This window comes from Rhinolophus hipposideros (genome assembly GCF_964194185.1).
Source record: "Rhinolophus hipposideros genome assembly, chromosome: 17".
Lineage (NCBI taxonomy): Eukaryota > Metazoa > Chordata > Mammalia > Chiroptera > Rhinolophidae > Rhinolophus > Rhinolophus hipposideros.
The window spans coordinates 43,371,793-43,392,007 of NC_138063.1; the positions used below are offsets into that span (position 1 = coordinate 43,371,793).

At 36.8% G+C, this 20,215-nt stretch overlaps 2 protein-coding genes across 4 annotated transcripts in view; one reads left to right on the forward strand and one right to left on the reverse strand.

Moving 5' to 3' along the window:
* Positions 1-1,432: 1,432 nt before the first annotated feature.
* Positions 1,433-11,451, forward strand: LOC308509717 (uncharacterized protein). The gene is made up of 2 exons (XM_081078194.1): positions 1,433-1,782; positions 10,188-11,451. The coding sequence occupies exons 1-2, from the start codon at positions 1,434-1,436 to the stop codon at positions 10,199-10,201; spliced, it is 363 nt and encodes a 120-aa protein (XP_080934320.1). The 5' UTR covers position 1,433; the 3' UTR covers positions 10,202-11,451.
* The window catches only part of YES1 (YES proto-oncogene 1, Src family tyrosine kinase), a 72,846-nt gene continuing 56,988 nt past the window's right edge, over positions 4,358-20,215 (reverse strand). For all 3 annotated transcript variants that reach the window (XM_081078193.1, XM_081078191.1, XM_081078192.1), the window contains 7 exons: positions 19,977-20,126; positions 18,562-18,717; positions 18,214-18,393; positions 12,331-12,407; positions 11,447-11,600; positions 8,685-8,816; positions 4,358-7,679 (listed from right to left, as the gene is read on the reverse strand). In XM_081078193.1, coding sequence (XP_080934319.1) covers positions 7,471-7,679; positions 8,685-8,816; positions 11,447-11,600; positions 12,331-12,407; positions 18,214-18,393; positions 18,562-18,717; positions 19,977-20,126 — 1,058 coding nt within the window. In that variant the 3' untranslated portion in view covers positions 4,358-7,470. The remainder of the gene's footprint in view (positions 7,680-8,684; positions 8,817-11,446; positions 11,601-12,330; positions 12,408-18,213; positions 18,394-18,561; positions 18,718-19,976; positions 20,127-20,215) is intronic.

Genomic DNA, 20,215 nt, shown 5'->3' on the forward strand with positions numbered 1-20,215 from the left:
CTCACTTCCCAGCACCTGTTCATACACTCATGGCATACCCATACAATTTTGTTTTTCTCGTGTGGCCACCTTGTGGGTGGACTGAGCAGAGCAGTGAGGATCCATTGGGTGACAGGCCTCACGAAGACCCTGCACAGAACTCATGTACTTGGATTGAAGGAACCATTGAACTAGACGATGGAGGTGGTGGGGTGTTCCTCTAACATTCTCTGTAAGCAAAATGCCTTTCAAGATATAGGTAGGAGTCCAAGTCTGTGCCTTTACTGCATCTCCAAAGACTGATAATTGCATAACTCTTCACCACTGTGAAGAGTTAGTCTTCTCTAACTACATTTTCAGGTAATTTCATGAGAGCCTCCTCTCACATGACCCAGAGGTACTACGAGCTTATTTGTCTGGTTTCCCTGCCAGACTATGTGACTCCTTCATTTCATAGGTGGCCCAAGAGGTCCAGAGAAGTTAGGTAGCGTCTTCTCAAGGTCACACAGTGAGTTGTGGCATAGGCAAGATCACCTCCCAAAACGCTGCCCAGCCGGGGCTTCCTGGTCTCCATCATCCAGAACTCCATCAACTTCTCAACACAGTAAGCCAGTGTTGTGTTCTAGGGTTGAGTTGGTGGGGTTCCCAACAAAACCATTTTGCTGTTGTTATGGATTATGCATCGTACCATTTCCAGCAAAGTGCGGATCATAAATGTAAAAAACAGGAAATATTAAATGCCAGCAAAAAAAAAAAAAAAAAGAAAGAAAAGAAAAAAGAGGGACGGCCAGATGGCTCAGTTGGTTAGAGTGGGAGCTCTCAACAGCAAGATTGCCAGTTCAATTCCCGCATGGGATAGTGGGCTGCGCCCCCAACAACTAAAGATTGCAAACGGTGACTGGACTTGGAGCTGAGCTGCGCCCTCCACAACTAGATTGAAGAACAAGGACTTCGAGCTGATGGGCCCTGGAGAAACACGCAGTTCCCCAATATTCCCCAATAAAATTTATTTAAAAAAGAAAGAAAGAAAGAAAGGCAGAAAGAAAGAAAAGAACAAGCCCCAGGAGGGTGGAAAGTTTCTGGATACTATTAGTCCCCTTCCCAGCCTCCTCCTCGACAAAACTCTCGCAAAGTTGGGAAGCACCCCGGGACCTGCCAGGGTCCTCACGGCTAAGCGGGCCTTGGCACCCGCGAGGCGGGAGGGCACCCGGAGGCCAGCGCTTTCCAAGGCGTCCGACCTGTGGCCCCCCGAGCGACGTGGAGAAGCGCACGTCGCCGACCAAGAGCCAGGAGATCCTGCCACACCACGTCGCAGCGCTCCCTGGAGCCGCCCTAGCTGCCAGCTCGGGTCTGCACCCTGCGCTTCCAGCAGGACGGAGACGGGAAGGGGGCCGGGCCGGCACAGCGGGCTCTGATTGGCCGCGCGGTCCGGGGGCGTGGCCGCACACGAGAATATGGCGGGACCCCAGCTGCAGGTCAGGCTCCCAGCTCCCGGGAGCCACCAGCCTTCCTGCCTCATTTCCGCCCGGCACTGGCCGGCGTTTCCCCGCGCGAACCGCTCAGGGTCGCGGCGGACCCCCGGTACAAGGAGGCCCCGCGCCTTGTCAGCGCCCCCGCAGGACCCTGCTCCGCCCGGGACTGGAAACTCACCGAGTGACCTTCCCGGGAGCTGCGCCCAGGAGGAAGAAGCCGGTTCTGACCAGAGTGTGATCTCCTGGAAGCAGATTCGGGCCACAGGCTCCGCTGTGAGTCCGCAGATCGAGGCCGGCGCAGCCAGGATAGCCGTGGGCTTGAAAATCCTAGGTGTGTTTAAGTGACTTGAGCCTCAGTTTGCCACCTGATTAATTAAGAGGCAAGTCACCACTTAATACACCCCTGCTAATGCAAAGTGCTTTCAATACATTAACTCTTATTTGACCAACCCTGAAAGTCATTTTCATTTTATTAGTGAAAAAAATGGGGATTCAAAGAGATCAAGTGATTTAAATGACTCGCTCGAGGCCACACAGCCAAGTGGCAAAGTGTCTTCCTGTAAACCCTGGGCTCTGTCCTCCAGATTGCAAGGACTTATTTTCGGAGCTATAGGATCCCTCTGAGAACATGGTAAAAGCTATGGACACTCCCCCCAGCCCCCAGCCCCCAGCGTTTGCACACGCGTTTAGTTTTTAATACCGTTTTAGAGGGTTCACTGAGCCTTTGCCTTGCAGTACAGCACACCACCTTTCAGTTCCTACCTCTGGGAAATGGTTTGAAGATTAAATGTTTGGGAAGCAATGCTACATACTATCCTATTACCATGTGTTCCTGTGGGTATTTTCAGGGACACCCGAGTCACCTCTGCTGCTCCAGGATGCATATAACCCTGTTGAATGAATTCTTTTGGCTTAAGGCTGACATGGGCAACTCAAATGCCTACAGAGGCTAGGCAAGCACCAGGAAGCAAAGGACTGAGGCAATAGGCAGCTGTGACTGGGGGTAAGGGCCTTTGCTCTTTGAAAGCGGTAGCCAGTTAGCTACCATTGTGGTCCTGTGGAAATTAGAGCCCTCGGTTGCTGCATCTTCTCATTTTCCAAGAGAAGTCTGAAATGCAAATGTTAACTTTTACTTTACTTCCCTAAATGCCACTGACACAAAGCTGTGTAAAGCAGGTTTGAAGGAAGGTTTGTGGTCACAGGAGAGCTGAGCAAGCATTTTACAGTATCAGATGTTTCTTAAAGATCTGTGGGCCATTCTTGCTACTAAGGAATTTTCACATTGTCTAACTCAGCTCTCATTGTTTTACTAATTTTTTGGATACTTTTTCTTCCATTTTCTCTTTTTCTTAGCTGAACACTCCCACCACCTCATTCCTATTCATTTATCCAATTCATGAATTGATTCATTCAGTTTTTGAATTGGGATGTAACAAGTAATCATTCTGTTTAATGGAGTTTTACCACATATGGTTTACCAATTTTTGAAAAATATAAATTTAATTGAAAAACTCAAAAGATTCCAGTTTTGAAATTGGGAGTATTAAATATGCTTAAAATTTGCTCTTCTCTCCAGTTAATAAGATCTTATGGTAATTTTACATTTAATACAATATTGTATGTTGCTATTATAAATTTTTAGTTTTGTATCAACTGTCACTTTGATGTAATGATGTAAATTTTCTATTTTCTACTGATACAGCTATTGGTAGTATGACAAACATCAGGGTCCCAACTAGAAACAGGTGGCACACTCAAATTAAGACAAATCAAGGATACTTAAAAAGGGACCACCAGCAAGACAGGGGTACCACAAGAATTAATGCAGTAACCAGTTAGAAGTACCCCTAAGGCAGAAGAGATAAGGGATGGGAGCTGTTATCAATCCCCAGAAAGAGAGGCCATATTGAAAGGAATCTGACTGAAGGACACAGCCAGCCCAACCTCACAATGGAACCAGGGGGATGGATATTTTGATCTCTTTTTCAAGATCTTTTGTTAGAGTTCCTCATTGGCTTAACCCAACAGGAAACCAGAGAGGGAACTCACAGTAAGTGCAGGTCAGCCTTCCAGCAGTATGGATGTGGAGCGGCAAATGGATGATGCCCAGCACCTGCTGCTTATTTTAATCAGAAGTATTCCTTTCTGTATTGGCAGTTTGAATGTTAATCAGGACTCTGGTTGTTGGTGATAGAAACTTAACTTGATGTCATTTAAACAAAAAAAGGAGAAAATGGAGAAAGGTAGGGGAGGTGTTGGTTTTAAGGAAATAAATGCTGTTGGGGCCCACTGTTTTCCTCATCTCTGCACTTTGGTTTCTTTTGTAACAAAGTGGGGACCTGCTCTCCAGCAGCTGGGATGGCATCTTTACAGCAGTTATCATCAGACAAGAGATGAGATTCATCTTCCAATGCTATAGACAAAAGTCTTGGAGAACTTTACTAAGAGATATAAATGAAGATTTGCATAAATGGGGTGGGAAGACATTTGAAATGTTAATTCTTACCAAATTAATTTATAAGAATAATGTAATCCTAACCAAAATCTCACATGAACTTTTTGGGAATATGAAAAATAAAGTCTAAACTTCATGAAGAATTTGCAGGAATAACAAGATTTAAAAATATATGTATCAAAGATAACTTGCTTAATTATTAAAATGCATTATCAAGTGATTAGTAATTAACCGTTATGTTGACGGAAGAATGGACAAAACAGATGTGTGTAGATATATGCATAAATAAAGAACCCAAACCAGTGAATGGGAATGAATTAACCAATAAATGGTGCTGGGAAAATTAACTATATGGAAACAAAAACCAGGCTAGACCCATAAGTCACATTTTATAACCAAAAACTTCAAAATGAATTAAAGAGAAATGTAAAAAATGAAAAGTATAAAATATAACAGATGAGACGAATATTTAATCTTGGGATGCAAAGGACTTTTTCAGCATTAAAAAGGAGATTTGACAATATACAAATGTACAAACTTAAATTTCAAAAATTACATGCAAAATTAAGAGCAACTAGCAAACTAGGAAAATATTGAGGAACTATTACTATACTGTATAAAAATATTTAATAAATGTTTACTAAATTATGTGTTTGATTAAATGTTACTCTGCAATCATTAGGGAACAACAAAGTTAATAATTTTAGATAATATAGTAAAAGGTAACTAATATTAATATCTTATTGAAAATAACAAATGCTTTTGATTGGCCATTCATAATTTAGTATAACTTTATTTTCATTATACTTATAGAAGGTAAAACACACACAGAAATAAGGCTCATGTATTTTTCATTGTTATAAAATTAAATCCCTCATGATGAAAAGTTATTCTATTTTATATTCTTCAACACAGATTCTCTATGAATAGCTTAACTCAAATCACTTATGTTTCTCTGTACAATCATTAACTGTAGTTGCTAGTATAATTTAAAAAAAACAAAACAAAAAAACTTGTAAAAATAATGTCACTCACCTGACAAGGAAAATTAACCACATAGAATGAGTTCAATGTTTTGGACTTGAGCAGAATTAAATCAATTCTTTATTAAGAGTTGTAAGTGAACACTTTTTTCCCCCCCAATGAAAGAACAAATTCAGAACATACTTTACTTTAAATACCAATTCAAAAAAATGGATGCGAAATTATGAATAGTAGCTAAAAAGATAAATGGGTACATTCAATGAGAATTTTTATTTCAATTATCCACAAAACAATATAATACTTTATAAAAATATTAAGTTTTAGGCTACCATTACTTATTTGAAAAGTGTGCTAGAAGATCATTTTTGCCAACTTTTTTTTGGGTAAGGGTTAAAGTCCACATTAAGATATTGAAGATGAAAAGCTGTTGGAAACGAATCTTCAAATGTACAAAGTTGTCTATTTTTCTTGGAAATTTAAAAATAACCATTTAAATTGAATACACATTGAGTTAGTGTTACTCCCTTACTATACAACTGATATTATAAGGAACAGCTCCATTCAGTTAAAACCTAATAAATACCATCAACTTTTTCTGGCTTATTTTTTTTGAACAAAATTAGTACATAAACATATAATTTTATTATCCTTTTTTAAATGATAGAAAAATTGTATCATAGTTCACATGAAGCCCTTTAAAAATCTGATGTCACAGGTTGCAGACGTTAAGGGTAAATGATGATGGCAGTCTTCGTAGGAAGATCCTCTTTGAAGAGGGAGTCAATACTAAGCAGGTTATGTAAACATAAGAAACCACAATAATTTTTAGTACCAGAACTGTTGCCAACTTACATGAAGTTTATCTGTCACATTTTAAAATGGTTTGAGTTTCAACGTAGATAAAATGGCACAGAATTTTAAACTTAATGATTAAATCAGGTAAGTGATGGTAGGTAAAAATTATATTCCTAAAATATGGGGACCTGATATATTGCTTTAGTTAAAGTGTGACTATAAGAGTATTTTAAAACAAATACTAGACTTATTTTATCAGATTCAGTTCCTTTGCTAAATCCTTAAGCCGGTAATGCTATTCAAATTCACATTTTAGAATGTCTTTCTGAGTTAGTCATAAAAATCAGTCTTATTTTGTATGTTTAACTTCTGTACTTTAAAAGGGCAAAAACTGTCCCCTCTTTTTACCCCCGTTATCATTCTGAATAAGTTTTACGCTCCATATCAACTAAATTCTATAAGGGAAAAAAAATTTATCACCATTAAGTATATTTAAAAAGTAAATGTAGATTCAACACAGATTTGAAAACTGGAATTTTAAAAATGTTTGGCATAAAAGCTGTATCACTGGAATTAGCGGAGAGCCTTAACTTATTTTAAGGCTATAACATTCATTTAGTGTTTATTGTAAGATTTGTCTTATAGTCATACCTTGTAACTCTTAAAATTTCACAAAATAGGTTAAGTGAGGAACTACTGACTGCCAGCAAAGCCACTTTGTCACTCCGTAACACCAACATTAAACAACATTCCATCCCTCTATCTGTAAAACTTTCACATTTTCTTTTTTCATATTTCTTTTAAATACATTTTCCTCTCTGTTAGTGTATCTGCAATAAGAGCAAAAGTGCATTCAAGTCCCTGACCTCGTGATATTTTACATTTGTGGCAACTATCACCGTAAGTTCATACTTAGCAATATCTTACACCACCAGTCTATTTTTTTAAAAAGGACTACTTAAACATGGGGACTTTACCCCCGTAGATTGGATAGTACAAATTCAATTATATATTGCCTTTAAAAAAAAATCAATGCAACCTTATAAAAGATTAAATCACTTTCTAGTTACCTTCATTATTCGAAACTGAGCTTTTCAGAAATGACTAAAGTGAAAAGTTTCTTCTTCTATTTTCCAGTTCCATGAGTTTGAGTGTTAACATAGTGCATTATACTTTCAAATCCCACTGTCATTAACATTTAATCAAGTTTTAGATGTTGTTTGTATTCCTTTCTGCTGCTAAAACCTTGCTAATTTCCATGCAAGGGAGGCATATATTAAGATTGCATATTAACTGTTCAACATATAAAAAAAACTTTTGAGAATAATGAATTGAAGAAAATTTTAGAAATGGAATGGAATTGTTTGGTCCCATGAAGTTCCTTGATTTTAGATTTTATTATGGTATTGTTTTGATCTCCCCAATTTTTTCTATAATGGTAAATAATTTTGTTAACAATTTTGAGTTTGGGGAACAAAAGAAAGAAGTGATTTATAAACAGTAGCCTTGTTGCTCTTCATTGTCATGCTATCGAACTATCATCAATACCTTAGCTATATTTTTCTTTGGACCCTGAAATAAGTTGAAAATTCATCATTGGTACTTTACAGTTTAACACTTGGAAAAAAAAAAGTGGTTTTGTGCAACCATATCTGGAATTCCAGTTTACCATTAAAAACATGCAGAGTGAAGATTTTCTTCTTTCGATTCTTATACGTAAGTGAAGAAGTCTACGTAAGTTTTTACATTTTGGCAGGTTTGTGCATATAAAATAGGTGACTTGGATTATAAATTTTCCCCTGGCTGGTACTGTGGCTCTGTAGCAGTGAAGTAGTCTTCCAAGAAGGACTGGGCATATTCAAATGTTGGTCTTTCATCAGGGTCCTTCTTCCAACAATTATTCATTAAATCATGTAGGGATTCTGGACAGCCCTGAGGGCAAGGCATCCTATATCCTCGTTCCACCTGTTCCAGCACTTCACGGTTTACCATACCTAACACACGAGATTCAAACATTAAACAATAACAATGCCAAACACCACTAGTATACAATGAACTTACTGTGGTAAATTTCACAACATATATGTAACTCAAACCATCATGCTATACTCCTTACTTATACAGTGATGTATGTCAATCATTTCTCAAAACTAGAAAAAAAAAGAACAGAATAAATCCCCTAGCCATGAACTGATTCAAAGTACAGTAAGTTTACTTAGTAAAAGGTTATTTTAATGAAGACATAAAGTAAATTTTCAATGTCAAAGTGTATCAAGAACTTAGAAAATGCTAGCCTCTTTCAACATGTCTAATTTTTTCCTTCCACCTAAACCCTTTCTTTTAACACTAATGCCTTCAAAAGCCAACTCCATTTGATTAATGAAACTTTAGGACGCTACTCTGAGGTACTGATACTTTCTGATAGTACCAGTTATTAATGACCAAACTTAGGCTACTGAGGAACAGTGACAAGATAGTGTCTAAAATGACATTAAAACAGAATTCAGAAGAAAGAGTTCTAGTCCTGGTTTTGCCAAATATCCCTACTATGTAACGTCATGTCAAATCACTCTCCTGAAACAGTTTCCTGATCTAATATCACCTGTTTGATTTTCTTCAAGTTATGACACAGTTCCTTTCTGGTGTTTCTTTGTAACCCCCTGACCCCACCTGCAGGTCACCTGTGTTAGTTATCACAGGCTGGGGTTTATCATCTGAGAGAATAGCAGAGGTAAATGGCTCTTTTGGAAAATGCCCTACGGGAAAAAGCTGAGATGAATGTGGGGCACACCTCAGGTGCTTGCCCTAACTCAAGGATTGTGACTCTCAAAGGCTGCTGTCCACCCAACGCCAAAATAAAAAGAGAAAGGAAGGGCAGAAAAGAGACAGACAGAAACAAGAAATGAAGGCCTTTCTCTCTCCTCTTGCATTTCTGCTCCTAACAAACTCGAGTTAAAGTCACTGATGGGATAACCAAGAGCTAATGAAATGAAGCTTACCTGGATATGGCACTCTGCCCTTTGTTACCAGCTCTGTCAGTAGAATTCCAAATGACCATACATCGGATTTTATGGTAAATCGACCATATAGTGCAGCCTCAGGAGCTGTCCATTTGATTGGAAATTTTGCACCTAAAACAGTATTGACAATCTCGCTTAAGTAAATTGTTTTTAAAAATCTATTTGTGTAAATATGGCATAAGGAGGGCTAATTTTTTTTGTCAATATCTTTATTGTATGTGTCATCAGTGTTACATTTTTCAAAAGTATAAGATATATGGAAAATATTTTATTATTTAAAATTTGTATTAAAATAAATCACATTTATTCCTGGTAAGATATTCAGTGATATAAAAAAAAGTATTGTTGGTGGGGACAGAAAACCATTAAAAGAAAAAACAGAAATAGAAACTGTAATAACAAGCAACCAAAAACATGGATTATAGAACCTTTAGCTTTTAAGTAAATCATCTAGTAGCTATAACTAACCTTTGGGTGAAGAAGGCATATTCTGTTGGGTTCTAATGTCTACTGTTTTTTGACCATAATCTCTTTTATTATACTATTTTTGAAAGTCTATATTATTTATTCAAATATTTAGTATATGCTTTTTATGTACAAGACATTATGCTCATTGTTATGGCGGAAGACAGCCTTTGTGAAGCTTATATACTTAAAGTGGCGATTACAGGTGTCTCACATACTTCAAGTTATTTCTATGTGTACGTATACAGTGCTGTAAAATAGTTCTTTAGATGTTCTAACAGAAAATCAATTTTCACTAGTACAATCACAAAAGGTTTCATTAGAAAAGGGGCTAAGTTAAGCTAAGTTAAGTCTTAAAAACTGGTTAGGCTTTTTAAAGGTAAAGATTATAGTAGAAGAATAGAAAGATATTCTAGCTGGAGGGAACTGCACAAAGGTATGGAGGTTGAAAAGAAAGCACTGCTGAAGGCAGGGTCTCTCAACCTGGCACTACTGGCATTTGGGGCACGATTATTCTTTGTTTGGTGGGGGACTAGTTTCCACATCGTAGGATGTCCAGCAGTACATCTGGTCTGTACCCACCAGATGCCAGGAGCAGCCTCCCACTTGTAACCACCAAAAAGTCTCAAGACACTGATATTAATATTACCAAATGTCCCTTAGGAGACAAAATCCCCCCGATTGGCACCTGCGGTTTAAGACAACAGTTCCCAATGGTTTGTGTACCAATGTAGTCCCTGTCTGATAAAAACAAACAAAAAATCAGTCTGATTAAAAAAAAAGAGAGGAAAAGGATTACATTTCAATTCAGAAAGTTAAAATTATTAATTTATATGTATGTCCTTTATTCTGAGATTACGTCCTTCCTACTTGTGTAGTGCTAAAATGCTTTTATGCAACAGTAATAGGAGATGGTAACAGATAGATGAAAAACATTTGTTTTTTGGTGTGTCTACTAAATAAACCTTCACTAACCGTTATACTGGGTTTACTAGTCTGTTCACAATTCGTTCTCAGGCATTAGTCAGTGAGCTCCTTGATAGAAGAAACCATGCCCTCTGACAGCTGCGCCCTGCGCTTAGCACATGAAGGGACTCAAACATCCGTTACAGGAGAAGTGGAACTATAGAGCAGGAGACGGTGGTAAAGGACACGCCACATTTTTTTGTAGGTGTGGAGGATCACTGAAGGCTTCATGCAGGATGAACCACCTATGTGGTCGTGTGTATTGGACCTTATTCCATCTGCCTGTCAGTGACACTCTCTTCAAGGTCCTGCTCTCAAGCCATCACCTGTGTGAAGTCTTTCCTGTTCTCTGCTTTCCCACAGTGCTTTCCACTTTTGACATTAATTACACGTAATGACTATAGTTATTAACGACATTAATAACTATAGCTTGCTTTATAGTTATTTATATATAGGTCTACTTTTCCCATTAAAATGTAAGCTCTGATATTTACGGAGCATCTACTATGTTAGGTAATGTCAGTCACTACATGTCTATTACTTCATTAAAGTTTCACAAGAATCTTGAAAAGTAAAAATTACCATGTTGTCTTTATAAGTGAAGAGACTGAGGCTCAGTCAAAGAGCTTTGATAATTTGGTTGAAATTTCTGGACTAACAAGAGATGGAATTGGGATTAAAAAACCCATACTCTTTCCATATGCATATATTATGTGTGTTCATTAAGTGTGTACTAAATGTGTTTAGAGACAGACGCCAAAATAGAAGAATGAGCCTATGTTAATTTCACAAGGCCCCTTCCCTCTCTCTTTACAGACTCAATCTTCCAAATGTTTTTAACACAATTTTATATATAATAAAGAACTACTGTAAATCTGGCATAGAAATGGTTTTCAAAACCTTTATAAAATTGTATGCTATTTCTTAATATAGCTTCGAATACACCTTTTCTGCTCCTTAGTGTAATAAAATCTCAATGATTCTGAAGTTTATTACAAAAGGAATTTTAAAATGTCTATTTGTTGGCATGCCACAAGAAGTGTAAAGAGAAATGTAACGGGAGTATAAAGGGAGCTCTATTTAAATGCAAAGAACATCCTGTCAAGTTCTTCTTCGAGGAAATAACTACCAGAAAGTGATGGTATCATGTATTGCATATAAGTTTATGAATAAAATCAATATTTCTTTGACTCTTCTGAGAGGATCTAGAGCTATTCTTATTCTGTAAAACCATGTAGATTCAAAAGAATGATAAATAAGAAAACCTGTTGAACCTTAGGCTACAAGCATTTATTAAAAAGTAATTTTACCTTGTCTTGCTGTATATTCGTTGTCTTCAATTAACCTTGCTAAACCAAAATCTGCTATTTTGCACACAAGATTTTCTCCTACAAGAATATTAGCAGCTCGAAGATCTCGGTGAATATAGTTCATTCTTTCAATATATGCCATACCATCAGCAATCTTGGAAAGAAAAAAAAAAGTATGATATAAAGGGAAAAGGGAGAAGAGGACGAGAGGCAGGGAGAATGAGAGGGAGAGGGAAGGAGAGGAGGGAAAGAGAAGGAGAGGAGGGAAAGAGAAGGAGAGGAGGGAAAGAGGAGAGGGGGAGGAAGAGAAGGAGAAACAACAGTGACTATGTAGCCTACAAAGCCTAAAACATTTATCTGGACTTTACAAAAATTGTTTGCCGACCCTTACTATTGTTTATGAGCCTTGAATTCAGGTATGTGGACTAGAATTGGCATATGCTAAAGTCTTACATATACATTTTCTTAGGATAAAGTTTCTCTAAATTTCAGCCTATACTTTTAGATTTCCAATAGTACTATTTTCTTTGGAATAGCAATCATTCATTGTCTTAAAATTTATCTTTTGTAACATAAATATGCATACATGCAGATTTTATATTTGTGGATACATATGTTTCTGAAAGTCTATATGATCAAGACAGAATTGTAATGGGAGTTACATGCCTGGTTCTAATACTAAAGTTATATGAATTTTAGATACCTGTTGGTTTTGGAAACTATACTACCTGTAATATAAGGAGATCAGACTAGATTACCTCTAACATCCCCTCCAGCTTTACAAATCCATGATTTCATTATATAAACAATCATATTCTACTAAAATTATTTTACGTTTTTACTATAAACTTTCAATTTAAATAGATACACGGATACACAAGTACCTGAGCAGCCATATCGACCAGTTGTGGGAGCTTCAAATACTTTCCATCTCCCTCCTTCAGGAAATCTAATAAGCTCCCTAGAAGAGACAGCAAGACATTCATAGCAAATCTCAAATTAGGATTGAAAACGTTCCCCCACCTCTAAACAAATCACCACATCACAACACAAAACTTCAGCTTTTCATTCTTTAATATTTTTTTGCAGCTCTGGCATTTCTAAATAACTACCTTTAAGATTTTAGAAGAGGTCCCTAATCTGAAATTTTATAAATTTCTCCCAATAACATATGAAAAAAGGGAAAGTGCAATAACCTCACCAGATTATAGGCATTCCACGCTCTGATCAACATCAACAGTCCCAATTTTGATTCAAAAAGTAGTATTAGATACTTATATATTTTTAAGTCAACCTGAATCAAGAGCTCAGACAACTGGGAGTATTTTGGGTACTTAAAACTAAATCAAAGTGGCTGAGATGACATGGAAGTGTTAGTCCAACTAATGTTTCTCAATTTTAGCAGAAGATATAGAACAGCAAAGTACCATGAGAGAAAGGCTAGAAAAGTCTAGCTGCTAAACTTCTATTACTGGTAAAAAATTTACCATATACCTGAATTTAATCAGGAGAAAGTATCAAACAAACCCAAATTAAGACACATTTTATAAAACGGTACTGTTCTCTTCAAAAATAACAATGCTATGAAAGACAAGAAAGGCTGAGGGGCTGCTCCAAATTATAGAAGACCAAAGAGAAATTACAACTAAAAGAAACCCATGACCATGGATTGAATACTAGATCAGGGAAAAACTGCTATAATTAAGGACATCATTGGGATGACTGTTGAAATCTGAATATGGACTGGTAGTAGATAACAGAATTATATCCATGTTACATTTCCTGAATTTGATCATTACATTGTGGTTATCTAAGACAGTGTTTTTGTCTTTAGGAGACAAACACTAAAGTTATTCAGAGGTAAAGGGAGCATAATGTTTGCAAAGTACTCTTAAATGGTTCAGGAGAAAACTGTTATATTTTATATACTGATAAATATATCTAGTTAACAATTGGCAAATCTGGCTGAAATACATATGGGAATTCTTTGTATTATTTTTGCAACTTTTCTGTAAATTTCAAAGTTCAAAAAAGAAGTATAAGAAAACAAAACAAGATAAAGAAAGCTCCTTCTATGTTGACAGGATTATGAAACAGGAAAAATCATGACTTAGTTTCACTTATAGAAATTTAAAGTCAGAGAATATCTATATTTCTTCCGGTCTGTCTACTGTAGGGAGAACACATTATTGTTTGTCCATTTATCTGCCCATTCAAATATTTATTGAAGGTCATGGTAGACACTGTAAAAGTCATAGAAGATACAAAGTAAGTCATGGTCTCTGCCCTTGAAAAGATCTTGGTCTAGTATGCAAGCATAGACATAAAATATATGCAAACAAATATTGTACAGTGGGTGTTATAAAAGTAATTGTAGAAATGACAGTGGACACATAATGGATATAGTTAATTCTATGGACAAGTCAGAAAAGGCTTCACAAAGGGAATGCATTTTAAAGGAAGAATGAGGGCAAATGGAATTACAGGAAGAAGTAACAAGCACAAAAGCTGTAATCCATGAAACAGCACAGTAAGTTCGGGGAACTGAAAACAGTCCCTGTTATGTAAGAACACAGGGTCCAAAGATGGGAACTAATGAGAATGAGGCTGCAGAAGGAAAGAGTTGGAACACAGAAGGTAATGCATAAATGGACTTTATCCTTTTTATATGAAGTTTTATGCTGAGAAGTAATATGATAGGATTCAGGTTAAAAAAGCAGTAACTCCAATGGTCATATGAAGAATGAAACTGGGCCAAACTGCATAAAAGGAGTAAGTTTAAATTCTGTGCAGTAGTCTAGGAAAGAGAGACTATTATGTTAAAATCTAGCAATGATAGTTGGAACAGTGAGAAGGGGAAATTTTCCAGAGAGATTTAATAAATGGGACTGATAGCGTCAATGGACTATTTACCTAAGCGGGTGGAGAAGTGAAGATTACTGGGCCTCATCCCAAGTTTGCATTTCTAACAAGTTTCCATGTGATGTTAATGCTGTTGTCAGCCAACGCACTACAGACTCTTGCACATGTGCAAAGCGAGGCAAGTACTGAGGTATGATCAAATAATACGGTGAATGTTTAAACTTAAAAAAATTTATTACAGTAAAAAACACATTGTCATTAATCCCCCCTCAAAATACTCTCCCTTGCTTCAAACACACTTATCCCATCGTTCTTGCTACTTCCTGAAGCAGTTCTGGAAGTCCTCTTTCGTAAGTCTAGTTGTGCTGTCCTGGATGTGCTACCTGGATGTCCTGAGTCATTTTGACTTTGGGGAGGAGGTAGAAGTCGCACGGTGCCAAATCCAGTGAATAAGATGAATGAGATGAATGAGGACACACAGTAATGTTTTTATTTGACAGAAACTGCCATACTAGAAGCAATGTGTGACATGGAGAGCTGTCATGATGGAGGATGATTTATGGCACACTTTAAAACACACCTTCTCTCAACTGTAGCTCACATCCGAATGCACCGAACAAGTTGAAACTTGTCAAACAATGTTACTAAGGTTCAACTCACCACCTCCCGTATTGAAGAGCCCTGCCTTTCCATTGGATGGCACTCGGAAGCAGCATTCACTGTATTTTTTGATCACAGTGGAAATGCTCCGTGTGACACATTGCTTCTGGTATGGAAATTTCTGTCAAAACATTACGGTGTGTCCTCATCCACCTCATTCACTGAATATGGCACCGTGCAACTTCTAGCTCTTCCCCAAAGTCAAAATGATTCAGAACTTTGAGGCAGCCATGACAGAGCAAATAAAGACACTCACGAAAGAGGACTTCCAGAACTGCTTCAGAAAGTGGCGAGACCAATAGGATGGATAAGTGTGTTTGAAGCAAGGGAGAGTATTTTGAGGGGGATTAATGGCAATGTGTCTTTTACTGTAGTAAATTTTTTTATTTAAACATTCATATTTTTTATCACACCTCATACATGACAATGCAGAATATATAGAAAGCAGAAGATACAGTTCTTTGATCAATACACTAAGTAGAACAGCATTCAGTGTAACAACAGATAAGTGCTAAAATAGTGCAAAAGCTGCAAAGCATAGAAATTCAAGATTAGAATTTGTATCATTTTGACAATTCCTCTTCTCTGATTTTTAACCAATCACAACAAATCCCATCCCACTTCAAATGTTTCAAATTTATCATAGAATGTTTTAGATCTTATTAAGTGGTCTTTAATCTTTTTTTGGTTCATGTGTTATTTTGAGAATCTGATTAAAACTATGAACTCTCTTTCCAGAAAACATACATAAGTATACAAAAGCTGATACATTAACTTCAGAGGAAGATCATGGACCCTCTGAAGCTCATTCCTGACCCTGGCAGAGAGTAGGTAGTCAATAAATAACAGTGAAATCGATTCAAAGCAATCCTTAAGTTTGTCTCATGTACCTCTCTAGCCTCATTTCCAACTAGTTTCTTCTACTACTTCTGTACTTCCAACTAGCCATGGCTTTGTTACCCATTTCCTCAACCCTCCTAGCTTTGAAAATACCTTTATCTACTCTTCCCTTCACCCTCCCTTATCCTTCATAACCTTAAAGGGCAGTTCAAGACATCTTTTCTAATTTTTCTCTAGTCCAGTCTGTGTGATCTCTTCCTCAATTCCTATTATACTTCCTGACTGTGTCAAACACCTGGAAATTCATTATGCTTTGGCCTGTAATTTTGTTTGTTTACAGTGAACTGTTGTTTACTTTTATACTGAAAATTCACTCTTCAGAAGTTTCGGTCTTTTCTCTCCAAATTTAATGTAAGTTACTTGAGCAGCTTTATGTCTTTGATACCTTATAATAACTAGCAGTACTTTGTACATTACAGGCATTCAATACATTTTGGCTGTTAATGATTTCTAGAGTAGTTGACTCTAGAAATCTAATAAAGATAAAAGCATATAATGATAAATCTAATAAAGATTAAAGCATATAATGATCATGGCAGATTGGGATATTAACAGAAGGCTTCTAACACCTGACTTAAGTCCAATCTGAAAGAAGTATAGTTGACAGACTGGTCAAGAGACAGGGAAACCAAATTCCAGGTAAGGAAATTAACATGAACAAACTCATGGAAACAAGGAACAAGAAGACCCATTTGGCCAGAAACTGGGTTTATGTGGAAGCACTTGAGGCAATGAGTTTGGATGGATTACATAGAGCTAACTGCTAAGTACCTAAATAGCAAAACTGGAAATTACAGAGTTTTAAAACTAGAAGGGACATTTGTGATCTTGCATTCTGTATTTCCCACCTAGAAATAATCCCAACCCAGCAACCTGACAACACAGACGTCTACCATGCTCCCTCAATTAAATAATTCTTGAAATCAATATTATGGACCATTAGTTTTACCTCCATTATATTGTTATGCTATCAATATTGTGATTTTAAACTTCTTCTTCATTGTCCCTTTTCTTTCTTCCCTTTCTAGTTCATCCAATGTACTCTGAAATGGAGTATTTGGCAGTGGTTTGCAGTACAGGTTCCTTCCCCAAATTGCCCTGTGCTTTTGGGCTTTACGTATGTTTTGGTTATCAATTAGTAGGCTATGTCTGTTAACCTTTTAGTTTTTCTGTTGGTTTCCTATAGCGAGTGTGTAGCTTGTAGTTGGCCCTGTCACCACTAGATGGAACTGAATCATTGGCCAAGATGGACTACTGAAGAGGGATGACATACTCAGTGTTAACTATGGATCAGTGACGTGTTAAGAGTAAAAAAAATGTAGATAAAATTCAAAAAGGTAAAAAGCGAATCTATCAGCATATTTTATGACTTACTGGTTCCATGTCTAAAGCATCACTTACAAAGGAAAAAAGAGGGAAGAGAAACCTTCCCTTCTCTATCCTGGCCCTAACCAACCCTGTTACTAAATATCCCACCTTGGAGTCTGGGGTTTGGTAGAATGCGAGACATTTCAGTTGATAGTAGAAATATAGAAAAAGAAAGTTTTAGCTGTCCTATGATGATTATGTTTATATTGAGATAAAATTAACTTACCTGATTTCTTTGCTTTAGTACTAATGATATAAATCTTTTGGATTGCAATATTTTAATTCAATTTGTACAAGTACTTTTTTTTTTCATTTTCCTAGCTACTCCACTTCCTTTATGGTTCCTTTCAAAATAAATTCATTCTGCCTTATTTTCTTTTTAAACTTTGTACTATCCCTTGGAATAACAGCAGCAAATCACTTCTGTTAAACAAAATGTCATGTTTTCTCTTTTTAAATGTCTATATTAAAATCTTAAATTAGAAAACACTATAAAATAGGGGCAGCCGAATGGCTCAGTGGGTTAGAGTGTGCGCTCTGAACAACAGGGTTGCTGGTTTGATTCCCACATGGGCCAGTAAGCTGCGCCCTCCACAACCGGACTGAAGACAATGAGCTGCTGCTGAGCTTCTGGAGGGGTGGCCGGATGGCTCAGTTGATTAGAGAGTGAACTCTCAACAACAAGGTTGCCGGTTCAATTCCCACATGGGATGGTGGGCTGTGCCCCCTGCAACTAAGATTGAAAACGGTCAACTGGAGTTGGAGCTGAGCTGCGCCCTCCACAACTAGACTGAAGGACAACGACTTGGAGCCGATGGACCCTGGAGAAACACACTGTTCCCCAATATTCCCCAATAATAAAAAATAAATAAAACACTATACAATAAAAACCTGTATGCATAAAAATAGAAACGAAAACTTGCTTTTTAAAAAATTTATTAACATGGATACCCTAAGAGATACCAATATACACATACCTTTTGACATAAATTCAGTGACAATGTAAATTGGTTCTTCAGAAACAACAGCATATAGTGGAACAAGTTTATCGTGTCTTAATTTTTTCATTATCTGAGCCTCTTGAAGAAAAGCTTCTGGCATCATTGTACCTGGTTTTAGTGTTTTGATCGCTACTTTTGTGGTTCCATTCCATGTTCCTAGAGAAACAACACTTTTACCATTTTAATATACACTTAAAGAGACTTTAAACCAAACTCCAATGAGCAGTAGTTACCTTAAATATTTCAACATAGCTTACCATAAATTGTGGCTTTTAAATCTATGGCTAAACAACAATAAAAAAAAAAAAAGTTCAGCCTTCTTACCCATCCATACTTCACCAAAACATCCTTGTCCTAGTTTAACTTCTAGTCGCAAAGATTCTCGAGGGATTTCCCAAGCATCTTTTGCTAGACCTTGAGTCTGGGGTTTCACAGTTGGACATACAGTTGTTAACTTGTGGCATAACCCATCAGCGTGTTCTAGATAAATGAATAAACTACACTGTAAAATGAATTGGTTACAAAAATTACGGCACATATAGTATCAATGTTTTAAAAAGTTTAAATTATAAACAGTCAAAACAAAAACATAATGTTCTATCAGTTTTTTCATATAAAAGCACAAATGCAAAAAGGGAGTTGTATAGCCTCTTCAATAAATGGTGCTGGGAGAATTGGAAAGCCACGTGCAAAAGAATGAAACGACTGCTATCTGTCACCATGTGCCAAAATTAATTCAAAATGGATCAAAGACCTAAACGTAAGACCTGAAACAATAAACTGCATAGACAAAACATAGGTACTAAACTTACGGACGGACCTTGGGTTCAAAGAGCATTTTATAAATTTGACTCCAAAGACAAGGGAAGTAAAAGCTAAAATAAATGAGTGGGACTATATCAAACTTAAAAGCTTCTTTCTGTACAGCAAAAGAAACAACACCAACAAAATAGACAACCAACCAAATGGGAGAAGATTTTTGCAACAGCGCCTCCGATAAAGGGCTAGTATAAAAAATATACAAGGAACTCATACAACTCAACAACAACAAAAACAAACAACCCAACTGAAAAATGGGCAGAGGACCTGAAGAGACATTTCTCCAAAGAGGACATACAAATGCCACTGCTTGGCAACATTTCATCAATGTCAACATTGGTGGTTGACTTGACAGACTCAGTTTGCAGCTAGCTGTCACTGAAGAAGACTGCCATGGAAACTTCCTCTCCCCTAGTATTATTAATCATTTAGAGAATTGCAGATGCATTCATTTATCCAACTGGCAATGACAAATTTTGAGACAGAAGACTCTAGTATTGAATACCTTTCAAAGGCCCTTGAAGTCTGAAGAATATATAATTGCTACCAGTTAATTTTCCAGGAAAAGAAAAATGCATCTTCATTGGATTTATTTTATTTAATAAATAAATCTTATTTGGATTTATTCTTTAGGAAGTCTCATATAGCCCAGCCCTTTAACAGCTTTACCTACTTAATAAGTGTCCCTAAATAAGAACTCAAATGATGATAACGTGGTTTTAACACATCATCCAAGAATCCAAGTCAGGTAATAAGTATTACCTATTCGTCATTTAAAAACTAGAATACAACAGATACCTAGTGAGAACATGCCGCATATGAAGTAGCGTGCTAAACCTTAACTTGGCATGAAACTTGGATTCTGTCATTATAAAATAGAACATAAGGAAATAATTTTCACCTTTGAAATAGTCACATACCTGTGTAGTGCTTTACCAATTTCTGCAGAGTCTCAAATTGTGCTCTGGTTGTGATATAGTATCCACCATTGTCGAGCTTCCTAATTTTGTAGTGTTTCACATTGTCACCCCTCACTTCATCCCAGTCACGAATAGAGAGGGAATAAGCACCTGGAGGGGCAGGGGAATGAAACTTTTTACTTTATCTTTCTCAAAATACTGCCTAAGAAAATTTTTATACTTTAATTAACATCATTTTT